General features: G+C 45.2%; 1 protein-coding gene across 3 annotated transcripts in view; it reads right to left on the reverse strand.

The window, feature by feature from the left end:
* Positions 1-13,923, reverse strand: part of hdac11 (histone deacetylase 11) — a 143,619-nt gene that overhangs the window by 109,208 nt on the left and 20,488 nt on the right. For all 3 annotated transcript variants that reach the window (XM_070895345.1, XM_070895342.1, XM_070895343.1), the window contains one exon: positions 12,961-13,061. In XM_070895345.1, coding sequence (XP_070751446.1) covers positions 12,961-13,061 — 101 coding nt within the window. The remainder of the gene's footprint in view (positions 1-12,960; positions 13,062-13,923) is intronic.

The raw sequence follows: 13,923 nt of genomic DNA on the forward strand, positions 1-13,923 counted from the left end.
GTATTGGGGGTAATGTTTCGACGTGGATAGAGAACTGGTTGGCAGACAGGGAGCAAAGAGTAGGAATAAACGGGTCCTTTTCAGAATGGCAGGCAGTGACTAGTGGGGTACCGCAAGGTTCAGTGCTAGGACCCCAGCTATTTACAATGTACATTAATGATTTAGGCAAAGGAATTGAATGTAATATCTCCAAGTTTGCATTTGACACTAAGTTGGGTGGCAGTGTGAGCTGTGAGGAGGATGCTAAGAGGTTGCAGGGTGACTTGGACAGATTTGGTGAGAATGGGCAAATGCACGGTAGATGCAGTATAATGTAGATAATTGTGAGGTTATGCACTTTGGTGGCAAAAACAGGGAGGCAGATTATCTGAATGGTGACAGATTAGGAAAAGGGGAGGTGCAATGAGACCTGGGTGTCATGGTACATCAGTCATTGAAAGTTGTCATGCAGGTACAGCAGGCGGTGAAGGCGGCAAATGGCATGTTGACCTTCAAAGAAAGAGGATTTGAGTATAGGAGCAGGGAGGTCTTACTGCAGTTGTACAGGGCCTTGGTGAGACCATATCTTGAATATTATGTTCAGTTTTGGTCTCCTAATCTGAGGAAGGACGTTCTTGCTATGGAGGGAGTGCAGCGAAGGTTCACCAGACTGATTCCCGGGATGGCAGGACTGACATATGAAGAAAGGCTGGATCGACTAGGCTTAGATTCACTGGAATTTAGAAGAATGAGGGGGGAATCTCATAGAAACATAAAATTCTGGCAGGGTTGGACAGGTTAGATTCAAGAAAAATGTTCCCGATGTTGGGGAAGTCCAGAACCAGAACCAGGGGTCACAGTCTAAGGATAAGGGGTAAGCCATTTAGGACTGAGATGAGGAGAAACTTCTTCACTCAGAGAATTGTGAAACTGTGGAATTCTCTACCACAGAAAGTTGATGAGGCCAGTTCGTTAGATATATTCAAAAGGGAGTTAGATGTGACCCTTATGGCTAAAGGGATCAAGGGCTATGGAGAGAAAGCAGGAATGGGGTACTGAAGTTGCATGATCATACTGAATGATGGTGCAGGGTCAAAGGGCTGAATGGCCTACTCCTGCACCTACTTTCTGTTTCTATCAGCAAACTTGGCGACATTACACTCGGTCCCTTCATCCATATAGATTGTAAATAGTTGAGGCCCCAGTACCGATCCCTGTGGTACCCCACTAGTTACCATTTGCCAACCGGAAAACAACCCATTTATCCTGACCCTCTTTTCTGTTAGTTAGCCAGTCCTCTATCCATGCTAATATATTACTCCAACCCAGTGAGCTCTTAACTTGTGCAGTAACCTTCTATGTGACACCTTATCGAATGCCTTCTGGAAATCCAAATACACCACATCTACTGGTTCCCCCTGATCCACACTACTTGTTACATCCTCAAAGAACTCCAGCAATTTGTCAAACATGATTTCCCTTTCATAAAACCATGCTGACTCTGCTTGACCGCAATATGATTTTCCAAATATCCTGCTATTGCTTCTTTAATAATGGACTCCAGCATTTTCCCCAACGACAGATGTTAGGCTAACTGGTCTATAGTTTCCTGCTTTCTGTCTCCCTCTTTTTTAAAATAAAATAGGTGCATTACATTTGCAGTTTTCCAATCCGTTGAGCCCTCTCCAGACTCCAGGGAATGTTGCTCGATTGCAACCAATGTTTATGAGCCCCCCACTTGTTTCAGGCAGGACCGCTGGCTGTCTGGATGGAGGACCGCCTGAAAATCAAGATCGACGAAAACTCGCTGGCAAGTTGGCGCATCCATCAGTCGCAACATTTTGGTTCTGCTACCACTCCATTTTTAAGTACAAACAGGGCAGCAGCAACATGCCGACCATCCCATTTCAATGAAAGGTAATTTTACACCCACAAACTTTTTGTGCTTCAATATGCATTAACCTAAAATGATTCAAGATAAAAATACATTTGCCACCTGCTTAAATTTTCCCAGATTCATAATGCTATAAATTCCTTTTGTTGATGAAATCAGCAAAATGTGATCAGTTAACCACAAAATTTGGTAATTTTAGCAAATTTTACAACAATAATAGAATTGCTGTCCTTTGTATCATGTTTGATGCAGAGTAGGGCACCCAAAACTGATCTATGCATAACTCTACTCGTCACTGTCAGACAAAGTCTTTCCCATTTCCCAACCACCATTTCTTTTCTATTGCCAAGCCAGTTTTTAATTCAATTAATTAGTAAAAATAAATCAGCCTCTCCTGGCATTTTAAAAACCTTTCCAGCACCACAAAGCACATGAGACAGTCTATAAAAATAGAATGAAGATTGAAATATGTGGGGCAAGATACAACCATACTAAATAGAACCTGAAAACGCTTCATTCATTCATTCAGTAGTCACAGAAAGGAGGCTTCAAACAGTGAACAAATTAAAGAGATTAATAAAAATTAAATAATCAAGGAGCTAGATAAAAATACTGGCTTGGAGTTTCCGCTAGGTTGCGCTGTTTTTCTCCAAACGCAATTCGCTCAAAATCGACCAAACTAGCACAAAAAGATCGTGGAACTTCAAGTGCAAATTGGGCTTCCGCAAGCTGGAAGGAAACATTTTGAAAGCTTTTGAATATATATTATTTTAAATTTGCTAAAACTGACTATTGTACACCAATATAACTAGCAAATGGTTCCGTATAGTTTTTAAAAATCATTTTCAGGTATTTAAAAATCGGGTAACACAGGTGGTGGACTGGACACTGATTATAAATGTTGATTTTTTTTTGTGATAAATCCATTTTCAGCTATATTAATCAAACTGCAACAAGTTGCCACTCTTAAATATATCAGGGAATATATATTAGTCAATTTTTGTTTTAAAATGACATTCTAAAACGCTGCCCGAATGCGCTGGTTCATGGCAAGTTTTAAGTTCGCCAATATGCAAATGAGTTTGAGCGGAAACTTGAGAAAATAAACACTTCTCAAAACTAGCGCAATTTGCACCTGGATCACCGATTGTGCCCAAAGCGGAAACTCCACGCCACTAACATTTGGTTTCACGATGTACAACTTCTCTCAGAGCAAAACTATGTCCAACGTTACACTTGATATTAAATCATTGTACAGAACTGCTTTTTTCATTCACAAGAATATGTTTTGCTAAGAAAAATTGATTGTGTAATCAAAAGAACAAAACAATATTTCATTGCAATCAAATCAGCCAAATGGGCCTCGTCTGGTGGCTCATTTGGTAAGTGCATTGCCGAATGTGCAAATGTGCTATAGAGGCCAATAAATCCCAGGTTTAATCATCAGTCTGTGCTGAGATTTCTGATCTTAGCAACAATGATAATATGGTTGTTACAACCGGCTGCTGTGTCCCTAGGGAGATGGGATATAGCCACACAGCCCACAATGGATTATTATCCAGTGACCCCTGCTGGAAATACATATTCATATAATGCCTTATTACATCTCTCAAATCTCTCCCAGCACTCACATAATTACACCTGAAGGATAACACGACTGCTAACTTGCACACAGCAAAATCCCACAAACAGCAATGAAATGAATGACCAGTTATTCTGCTTTTGAAAGCGGTGGTTTTGGTCAGCACACTGGGAGAACCCCCTGCTCTTATGAGGAACTTTAACATTCATCTGAACAACCAAAACAAAAATCTCTCATCCAAAGGACTGGATCTTTAATAATGAAGTGTATATTTCTGATACTGCACAGGAGTACCAGTCTACTTGATACACCCAAGCCTGGGAGCCCACAAAATCTGCCTCAAAGGCAAGATGTAGACTTTAAGCACGGACAGAAATTGGCTCAGCTGTGTTGTCCCAGTGGTCAAATAGCCTGTCTACTTTCATTACTTGCGCTTACATACATAGAATTGACACTTGGACAAGGTACTGAAGGGAGGCTGCAGCACATGGAGCCATATCACATCATCAATCTTCAGGAGAGGAGGAGTGGAGAGATTTATTTTAGAAAAGAAATGAGAATACTGCTCACATTTTATTTAAATGGAGCAACTATGGTCAGTTTTATGTTTTAGCAGCTAGTCTATATTGGTCCAAGATATATAAATGCCGCAAAATTATTTGTTATTGCACATAATTTTCCATTCTTAGATGTACATTTCATTTTCTCCATTTCTAATTAAATCAATAACTGATTCTATCAACAGCCAAAATCCCCAATTACATTAGTAATTCACAATCAGAGCAATTCCAACCTGACTAAAGTCAACTTTCCATTGTCAGTGTAAACTGTCTAAAATATATGCTCGGAAAATCAGTCTTAGTTCAAGATAAACCCACCATTATTTCTAGTTTGAAAAAAAAATCAAGACAGCGCAATAATTTGCCCTGTCCACTACACCTCTTCAATTTTGCCTGCCATATATTAAACACACAAAGCAGTCTACACACATGCACTCTACAAGCTATAGAGTATCGGGTATATACTCCAAGATAGTAAATTAACTTCTAGCCATGGAATTGCTCTGTGAAGAGCCATCAATGTAAATGGGGCAGCTTCAAGCACGGGCAAAACTGCGAAATTCAGTTTATTAAAGACTATGGGGCCGAAATTCAGTGCTGACAGAAAGCTGCCGCACTTAGCACCTTTTCCCCACAATTACCGTCGCTATGGTTGCGACTGCCAATGGAGCGATATTCATTTTTTTGGAAAGAAAATGTGCTCCAGCATTAATTGCGCTTCTGAATTAGTACCTTGCAATGGTGTGCAGGTGGGTTGACTGATTGGGGCGCTATTGACATGGGAAGATTCACCCTTATGGTGATTTGCAGCCTACGAGTCAGTGCTCCCTGTCCTTCTGAAAGGCCCGGGTTTGCAGCTGGGCCCTGAGGGAAGGCCATGGCTGGTGCTGCTGCTGATGTTGGAAGGAGGGCAAGGTGACTTTCTGATGTGGAGCAGGAAACCCTCATTCAGGGCGTCGAGGGAAGGAGGAGAGTCCTTTATCCAAACTCGGGGAGACCAACTCGCCAAGTGTTCAGTAATGCCTGGAGGGAGATCGCTGTGGAGGTGTCAGGGACCTCCATCTATAATTGGACAATGACCCAATGTAGAAAAAGGCTGAACGACATCATTAATTTGGTGAAAGTGAGTACCTGTTCCATCAAATGCTCACCTTCCATCTGCGAGCCTCTCCTTCATCCTTCTCTTATTTCCCACCTTCAGTCTTTATGTATATATATGTATGTATGTCAGGGACACACACTTGTGCTTTCATTTCTGATGCGTCATCATGGTACTGCAAACCAACTATTATTTGTCTTGCAGGCCAAACTAACTCATAAATGGAATGGAGCTAGGAAGGAGGGGTGGTGGCGAGGCCCACATTCAAATCCTCACACCGTTGGAGGCGAAGGTGGAGGTGCTCGGCGGCCGACAAGGTGCCTTCCCCCTGTGGTCCAGGGCACTGGCCATGCCGATGAGGACAAGTGAAGGCCCTTCTTTAATGCTCGCTCTCCCTGAATGCTCCAGCACCTACTGTGCCTTTCCCTCTGAAAGTGTGCTAGTTGCAGCCTCCATGTGTAAATTCCCGCCCCCACCCCTCCCAGCAGCCCTTCTCCCATTTATGCTTGCTGACGTGAGGCCGAGTGGCAGCCGAGGTGAGGGAGAGGACCCTCCTGAAACACCATTGCGAGGCCTGGAGAAGACTGTTGCTGCCATCGATAGAGATCTACATCTTGCCAGCATTGATTAAACTGAAGAATCGAGCATTGCTGACACCCTGGATCTTACTCCATCTTTTGGGGACCTGGCCCGTGATGAAGAGGAAGAAGAGGAAACCGCTGACAGCACCGCGTCACTGCTTCCACCCACACACACCAGCTCAGATACTGGGAGGACGTGGTCCGATCTAGTTCAGATAGTACAGGGGTCTGCACTGGGGCCTAGCGGGCTGCAGCATGTTGACGGGGCAAGGCAACCTCAGGTGCCATCTCTCTTGGGGGGGTGGGGGGGGGGGGGGGGGGCGAGTCCACACCGGAGTTCTGCTGAGGAGGACTCAGACGAGCCCATCGATGTTGCGGCTTATGAGAGAAAGGTGGAGGCCATGCATTCCCAGATGTTGGGGACACTGGCAAGGGTGCCAGAGAAGCTGTCTGAAGTGGCGAGGAGGAGTCCACCTCCCGCACTGTCGACAGCACTGCGCACTCCATGGAGCCCATCGCTGCCATTGTGCAGGCGAGGGTGGACTCCCAGAGACCGTGCGGATCCAGATGGGAGGCCGCAACTCGCTGCCATTTCAGCACAGGCACAAAGGAACGAGCATATTGGTGCTGGTTTGAAGAGGATGGCCGTGGCCCTGCAAGCTCAGAATACTCTTGCACTCTGTGCGCCAGGCCGCGGAGCATCTAAGTGCTGTCATATCTAGTGGCTTTGAGAATGTGGCTGCTCTCATGCAGTCTCAGCTCGATGCCACCCAACACCTCAGTGTTGCCTTCGCGGCTGGATCCACCACAGGGGACCTTCCGGTGTGGCGCCACAGCACCGACCTGAGCTCCCTCAGGTTGGTGGTGGTGGTGGTGTCGTGCTCAGGCTCCTCAGACCAGGAGAAGGATGATGCGCTCCCTCAGGATCACAGCATTCCTGGCCCCAAACCTGTCACTCTGCCAGTGCCTCCACGCATGGACTCGCCAGAGACAAGCCAGACTGAACCCTGCGAGGGGGGTGCTGATCAGTCTGCAGCCGGGCCTTCCAGGGCCAAATCTGCTGGAGGGCATCCTAGAGGACATCTGCAGCTTCCACAGCAGCCTTCCCAGACCCATGAGGCAGCCACAGGGAAGACACTGAGGCGCAGCAGTAGGGTAGGCACACATAAGAGGGATTGTAAGGAGATGCACAAGGATGAGAAATTATGTATAGATGTTACTTTTCTGCACTGTTTATTGTTCTGTTAGTTGTCCTGTTATTTGGAGCGATTTTGATTATGTATTAAATCTGTATTTTTTGCAGCTATATCTGGCCAGGTGTAGAATGTAACAGTGGGCAATGATGCATCAAGGCACTCATTGGGATGGCCATGGAAAGTAGGGGATGAAGTTATCTGAATCTAGCAGCAATCAGATGTGTCTGCATTTCCCTTGCAGGGTTGAGATGGCTACAACACCTCCTGGGTGACTCACGACGCACATCCAGGTCCTCCTTCTCCTGCGCCTCCTCCTGTGGTGGTACTGCTGGATCGACCTCCAGCTGCTGTTCCCTCATGACAGCCAGGTTATGCAGCATGTAGCAGATGACTACAAAGATGGAGACCCATTCAGGAGAATACTGCAATGCGCCACTAGAGTGGTCCAGGCAACGGTACCTTTGTTTAAGCATCCCAAAGGAGTGCTCAATGACGCATCTGGTCCCACAATGAGCGTCGTTCTAGGCATGCTCGGCCGCAGTCCTGGGGTTGTGAAGTGGAGTGAGCAGCCAAGTGTTCAAGGGATATCCCTTATCCCCAAGCAGCCACCCACAGTCCTGGATTGGGCCGGTGAAGATGGCGGGCACACTGCTCTGGCGCAGGATGAAGGCATCACGGCTGCTGCCTGGATACCTGGCATCAACTGCCAGGATCCTTTGCTGGTGGTCACACACCAACTGAACATTCAGGGAGTGGTGTCCCTTTCGGTTGATAAATATCTCTGGATGGTTTTGTGGCGCCCTCAGTCCAACATGTGCGCAGTCGATGGCCCCCTGCACCCTGGGGAAGCCAGCAATTCGGACAAATCTGGCCTGGCGCTTCACCTGTTTCTTCTTGGTCATGGGGAACGATATATATTGGAGTCTTCTCTTGTATAGCACATTGGTGACCTGCCAGATGGGCGGAGAATTAGGAGATATTGGAGATGTCTACAATTGCAGACTGTAACGAGCCCTTGGCGTTAAATTTCAGAGCTATCGTCATTTTTGTCTCGTTGCTGAGAGCTGTCCTCACCCTTTTGTGAGGCTCCAGATCTGGCCGCAGGGCACTGCAGAGTTCGGTCAGGATGTCCTTCGTGAATCACAGCCTTCTCACATATTGCTTGTTGCTAAGCTGTAGGAAGGAGAACTGACGCCGATACACCCTTGGATGGTAGGGCCTCCTTGCCAGAGATACGTGCTGGGCCCCTCCCATGCCAGCTGGCTGAGCGCCTTCTCCCTCTTCCTGCTGATGGTGCGGAGCCTATGCAGGCTGCTGCTGGCAAGGCTTCTCACACCCACTATCTGGTGAGGGGGGGGTCAGCGTACCTCACCCGCCTCCTCATACCATCTCCCTGCTGTCCAACCTCTGGACGCTGGAATCTGCAGTCATCTGCAGGCCCTTCTACATGTTGGGCAGCCATGGCTGCTGCCTCCCTTGCTCGCTGGCTCAGGACCTGTTGGTGACAGCGACGCCTCCTCCTGCGTGTCTCCCTGCCTCTGACAACGTGCTGCAAGTGTTCCCCTGCCCAAACTGATCCCATTATGGCTGTAGGCTCCGCCCTCACTTGGTGGCCTCCGTGGAGGAGAGAATTACACCCACCGGTGACGACAAATGAGAGGAAGCGAAAAAGGTTTGCTCACTCAGCAAAAGTTCCCACAAGGCTGTTGCCGTTTTTTTTCCCCCACAGTTACACAAAAATCTATGAACACCTTGCTGAACAACAACCCGATCGCAAGCTGGCGGTCTCCAACATTGCACTGACCCAAAAAGCTGGCGGGGGCACTTGAAAATAGATTCATAGAAACATAAAAAAATAGGTGCATTAGGAGGCCATTCAGCCCTTCGAGCCTGCACCACCATTCAATAAGATCATGGCTGATCATTCCCTCAGTACCCCTTTCCTGCTTTCTCTCCATACCCCTTGATCCCCTTAGCCGCAAGAGCCATATCTAACTCCCTCTTGAATATATCCAATGAACTGGCATCAACAACTCTCTGCGGCAGGGAACTCCACAGGTTAACAACTCTCAGTAAAAAAGTTTCTCCTCATCTCAGTCCTAAATGGCCTACCCCTTATCCTAAGATTGTGTCCCCTGGTTCTGGACTTTCCCAACATCGGGAACATTCGACCCGCATCTAACCTGTCCCGTCCCGTCAGAAACTTATATATTTCTACGAGATCCCCCTCATCCTTCCAAACTCCAATGTATAAAGGCCCAGTTGATCCAGTCTCTCCTCATATGTCAGTCCAGCCATCCCAGGAAACAGTCTGGTGAACCTTCGCTGCACTCCCTCAATAGCAAGAACGTCCTTCCTCAGATTAGAAGAACAAAAATGAACACAATATTCCAGGTGAGGCCTCACCAAGGCCCTGTACAACTGCAGTAAGGCCTCCCTGCTCCTATACTCAAATCCCCTAGCTATGAAGGCCAACATACCATTTGCCTTCTTCACTGCTTGCTGTACCTGTATGCCAACTTTCAATGACTGATGAACCATGATACCCAGGTCTCGTTGCACCTCCCCTTTTCCTAATCTGCCACCATTCAGATAATATTCTGTCTTCGTGTTTTTGCTCCCAAAGTGGATAACCTCACATTTATCCACATTATACTGCATCGGTCATGCATTTGCCCACTCCCCTAACCTATCCAAGTCACCCTGCAGCCTCCTAGCGTCCCCCTCACAGCTCACATCGCCACCCAGTTTAGTGTCATCTGCAAACTTGGAGATATTACACTCAATTCCTTCATCCAAATCATTGATGTATATTGTAAAGAGCTGGGGTCCCAGCACTGAGCCCTGCAGCACTCCACTAGTCACTGCCTGCCATTCTGAAAACAACCCATTTATCCCGACTCTCTGCTTCCTGTCTGCCAACCAGTTCTCTATCCACGTCAGTATATTACCCCCAATACCATGTGCTTTGATTTTGCACATCAATCTCTTGTGTGGGACCTTGTCAAAAGCCTTTTGAAAGTCCAAATACACCACATCCACTGGTTCTCCCTTGTCCACTCTGCTAGTTACATCCTCAAAAAATTCTAAAAGATTTGTCAAGCATGATTTCCCCTTCATAAATCTGTGCTGACTTGGACCGATCCTGTCACTGCTTTCCAAATGCACTGCTATTTCATCCTTAATAATTGATTCCAACATTTTCCCCACTACTGATGTCAGGCTAACCGGTCTATAATTACCCACTTTCTCTCTCTCTCCCTTTTTAAAAAGTGGTGTTACATTAGCTACCCTCCAGTCCATAGGAACTGATCCAGAGTCAATCGATTGTTGGAAAATGATCACCAATGCATCCACTATTTCTAGGGCCACTTCCTAAAGTACTCTGGGATGCTTTCTATCAGGCCCTGGGGATTTATCGGCCTTCAATCCCATTAATTTCCCCAACACAATTTCCCACCCAATAAGGATATCCTTCAGTTCCTCCTTCTCACTAGACCCTCGGTCCCCTAGTACTTCCGGAAGGTTATTCGTGTCTTCTTTCATGAAGACAGAACCAAAGTATTTGTTCAATTGGTCTGCCATTTTTGTTCCCCATGAAAAATTCACCTGAATCCGACTGCAAGGGACCTACGGTTGTCTTCACTAATCTTTTTCTCTTCACATATTTATAGAAGCTTTTGCAGTCAGTTTTTATGTTCCCAGCAAGCTTCTTCTCATACTCTCTTTTCCCCCTCTTAATTAAACCCTTTGTCCTCCTCTGCTGAATTCTAAATTTCTCCCAGTCCTCAGGTTTGTTGCTTTTTCTGGCCAATTTATATGCCTCTTCTTTGGATTTAACACTATCCTTAATTTCCCTTGTTAGCCACGGTTGAGCCACTTTCCCTATTTTATTTTTACTCCAGACAGGGATGTACAATTGCTGAAGTTCATCCATGTGATCTTTAAATGTTTGCCATTGCCTATCGACCGTCAACCCTTTATGTATCATTTGCCAGTCTATCCTAGCCAATTCATGCCTCAAACCATCGAAGTTACCTTTCCTTAAGTTCAGGACCCTAATTTCTGAATTAATTGTGTCACTCTCCATCTTAATAAAGAATTCTACCATGTTATGGTCACTCTTCCCCAAGGGGCCTCGCACAACAAGATTGCTAATTAGTCCTTTCTCATTGCACTTCACCCAGTCTAGGTTGGCCAGCTTCCTAGTTGGTTCCTCAATATATTGGTCTAGAAAACCATCCCTAATACACTTCAGGAAATCCTCCTCCACTGTATTGCTACCGGTTTGGTTAGCCCAATCAATATGTAAATTAAAGTCTTTCGGCGGCACGGCAGCAGTGCGCACTTTGATGGCATCATCACTGCCACAAGCCCCATACCGCCATGGAAATCGGCCGATCAGGGTGGAAGCTCAGAACGGCACAAAAACTCACGAGGTTAATTTTGGTCGTGGCGACCAGTTGACGGCAAAGCGGCGGCCATTGGATTCTGCCACATGGCCGGCACAAACTGGCATTAATGGGCCTTAGTGGGACCCTGAATTTCGGCCCCTATGTGGCAGAATTAAATGATCCAGTCCCAGAATACACCGCAGTTGACTGCTTTGTAGTTCAATGATTTTGAAACTTTTTCACACCAGGCTACGAGGCCCAACTATAATTATTCCAGTGTCTAATCCCCCTACAGCACATGGATACTGCAACCAACAAATCTGCAAATTAAAAATCCATTCTCCTCCTTTACTTTTGTTTCTCTGCCTTTCATTCTGTCCTCCTCTCCAATGTTTCCCATATTTCCTCCTTTTGCTTACCCTTTGTATGTTCCTATTTCCTTTGGTTTCTTGCTCACTCCTTTGTTCTTCTCTCGACCCTTTTACTTTCCTTTCCCCCCTTTTCTTCACTATTTTAGGATTCTATTTGTCTCCATTATTTTACTTTGACATTTCTCTCATCAACACTCTCCCTTTCACCTCCCGCCACACATTTCTTGTAAGTGTCCATGCTGTGTAGAGAGAAACTGAAGTGCAAGGAGATTGGGTGTGGTACCAGTGATGGGAGCATTAGCAGCAGGTAGGGAGTAGCTGCATCATAAGAGTCGGGCAGAAAGCAGCAACAGATCACAAGAACTGATTGGGTCTCGCATTATGCTCCTACCTGGCAGGTCACGTGAGACGTGGCTTACAGTTTAAGCACCACTGCACGGATAAGCCAAATGTAATGTGTACTATTCAAATTTAAAATAGAATGATCGTCTTGGCTTCTTTTTTTTTTAGAACAAACATATTCGTACCACACAATCTTCACAAACCACTTTTTCAAAGATGAGAAAAAGCAGCATTGAGGCAAACAAAAATCACAGTATCACCAGAATGAGTCCACAATCCATATATTAATACTATTCGCATTTAAAATAAATGTAATTTATTTACTTAATGCAAGACAATCTGTGGAATACAATTTATATCCCAAATATAGTACTGACCAATCCAATTGCAACTTTGTTGCTTATTAGTTTCATTTCGGCCCACTAGTGGGTCAATTTGATTTATTTCTCAGTACAAGGCAAATGGAAGCGGTTAGTTAAAATCTGATAAGATAACATGGGGGGAGGGGTGGTATTATATTTATTTAAAAAGGCTTCAAGAGGCAAAACCAAGCAATTAATATGTATTTCTGTTCATCAGAACATTTCATGTTTCTCCCAAGCTCCTATTAGATTAGAAAATAAAAATACAAAAATCAATTCTATTTTTGGGTTAAAGACAACACTGACCAAAAGTAAGAGTTTGGCTTACAGTACTTTATTTTTCAGAAGCTAGACTCTTCTAATGTCCTGTAAACATTAAGGCAGAATTTTTAAAAACTGAGCACATAGAAGACACCTTAAAATCATCTCCATAAATATTTAACCTCTCTACTGATGTAAACTAACATGTTTTCCCCAGTTGGCTCGTGATAAGCATATGATTTAATGAACTGGATATTGATTGCTTCAGTTTAATTCAATGGATAGATTTCCACCCATCCACAGTTGAGAATCAGGAAGGAGGCACTGAAAACAAGTCACCTTGAGTTTATTGAGATACCGCTTTGTGTGTACAACCAACAAGTCATCTTCCTGCGCTTCTAGGGCCTTTACAATGGTCTCATCATTTATCATCTGCTCTTCTAAAAGTAAACAAATACGAGAGAAATAAAAGTCATGATTTGCAAAGATCTTTTCAAATTTGTGTTTTTACTAAAACATGTACCAAGGAGTTGCTTAAAATTGGACTCATCTCTAGCAAGATTGCAAATACTGCACACCTTCCTCTAGGAGTGGAGAGCAATAAAACAACTTGTATTTATATAGCACCTTTAAATGTAGTAAAACATCCCAAGGCATTTCACAGGAGTGTTATAAGACAAAAAATTGACACCAAGCTACATAGAAGTTAGGGCAGATGACCAAAAGCTTGGTCAAAGAGTTAAGTTTTAAGGAGCATCTTAAACGAGGACCGGGAGGTAACAGAGGCGGAGAGGTATAGGGAGGGAATTCCAGAGCTTAGGGCCCAGGCAGCTGAAGGCACGGCCACCGATGGTTGTGCAATTATAATCAGGGATGCTCAAGAGGGCAGAATTTGAGAGTGCAGATATCTCGGGGGGGGGGGGGGGGGTTGTGGGGCTGAAGGAGATTACAGAGATAAGGAGAGATGAGGCCATGGAGGGATTTGAAAACAAGGATGAGAATTTTGAAATCAAGGTGTTGCTTAACCAGGAGCCAATGTCGGTCAGCGAGCACGGGGGTGATGGGTGAACAGAACTTGGTGCGAGTTAGTACCTGGGCAGCCGAGTTTTGGCTGACCTCAAGTTTATTTAGGGTACATAAGAACATACGAATTAGCAGCAGGAGCAGGCCATTCGGCCCCTCAAGCCTGCTCCGCCATCAATAAGATCATGGCTGATCTTCTACCTCAACTCCACTTTCCTGCACTATCCCCATATCCCTTGATTCCCTTAATATACAAAAACCTATCAATCTCTGATTGAA

This window comes from Pristiophorus japonicus, chromosome 12, assembly GCF_044704955.1.
Source record: "Pristiophorus japonicus isolate sPriJap1 chromosome 12, sPriJap1.hap1, whole genome shotgun sequence".
Lineage (NCBI taxonomy): Eukaryota > Metazoa > Chordata > Chondrichthyes > Pristiophoridae > Pristiophorus > Pristiophorus japonicus.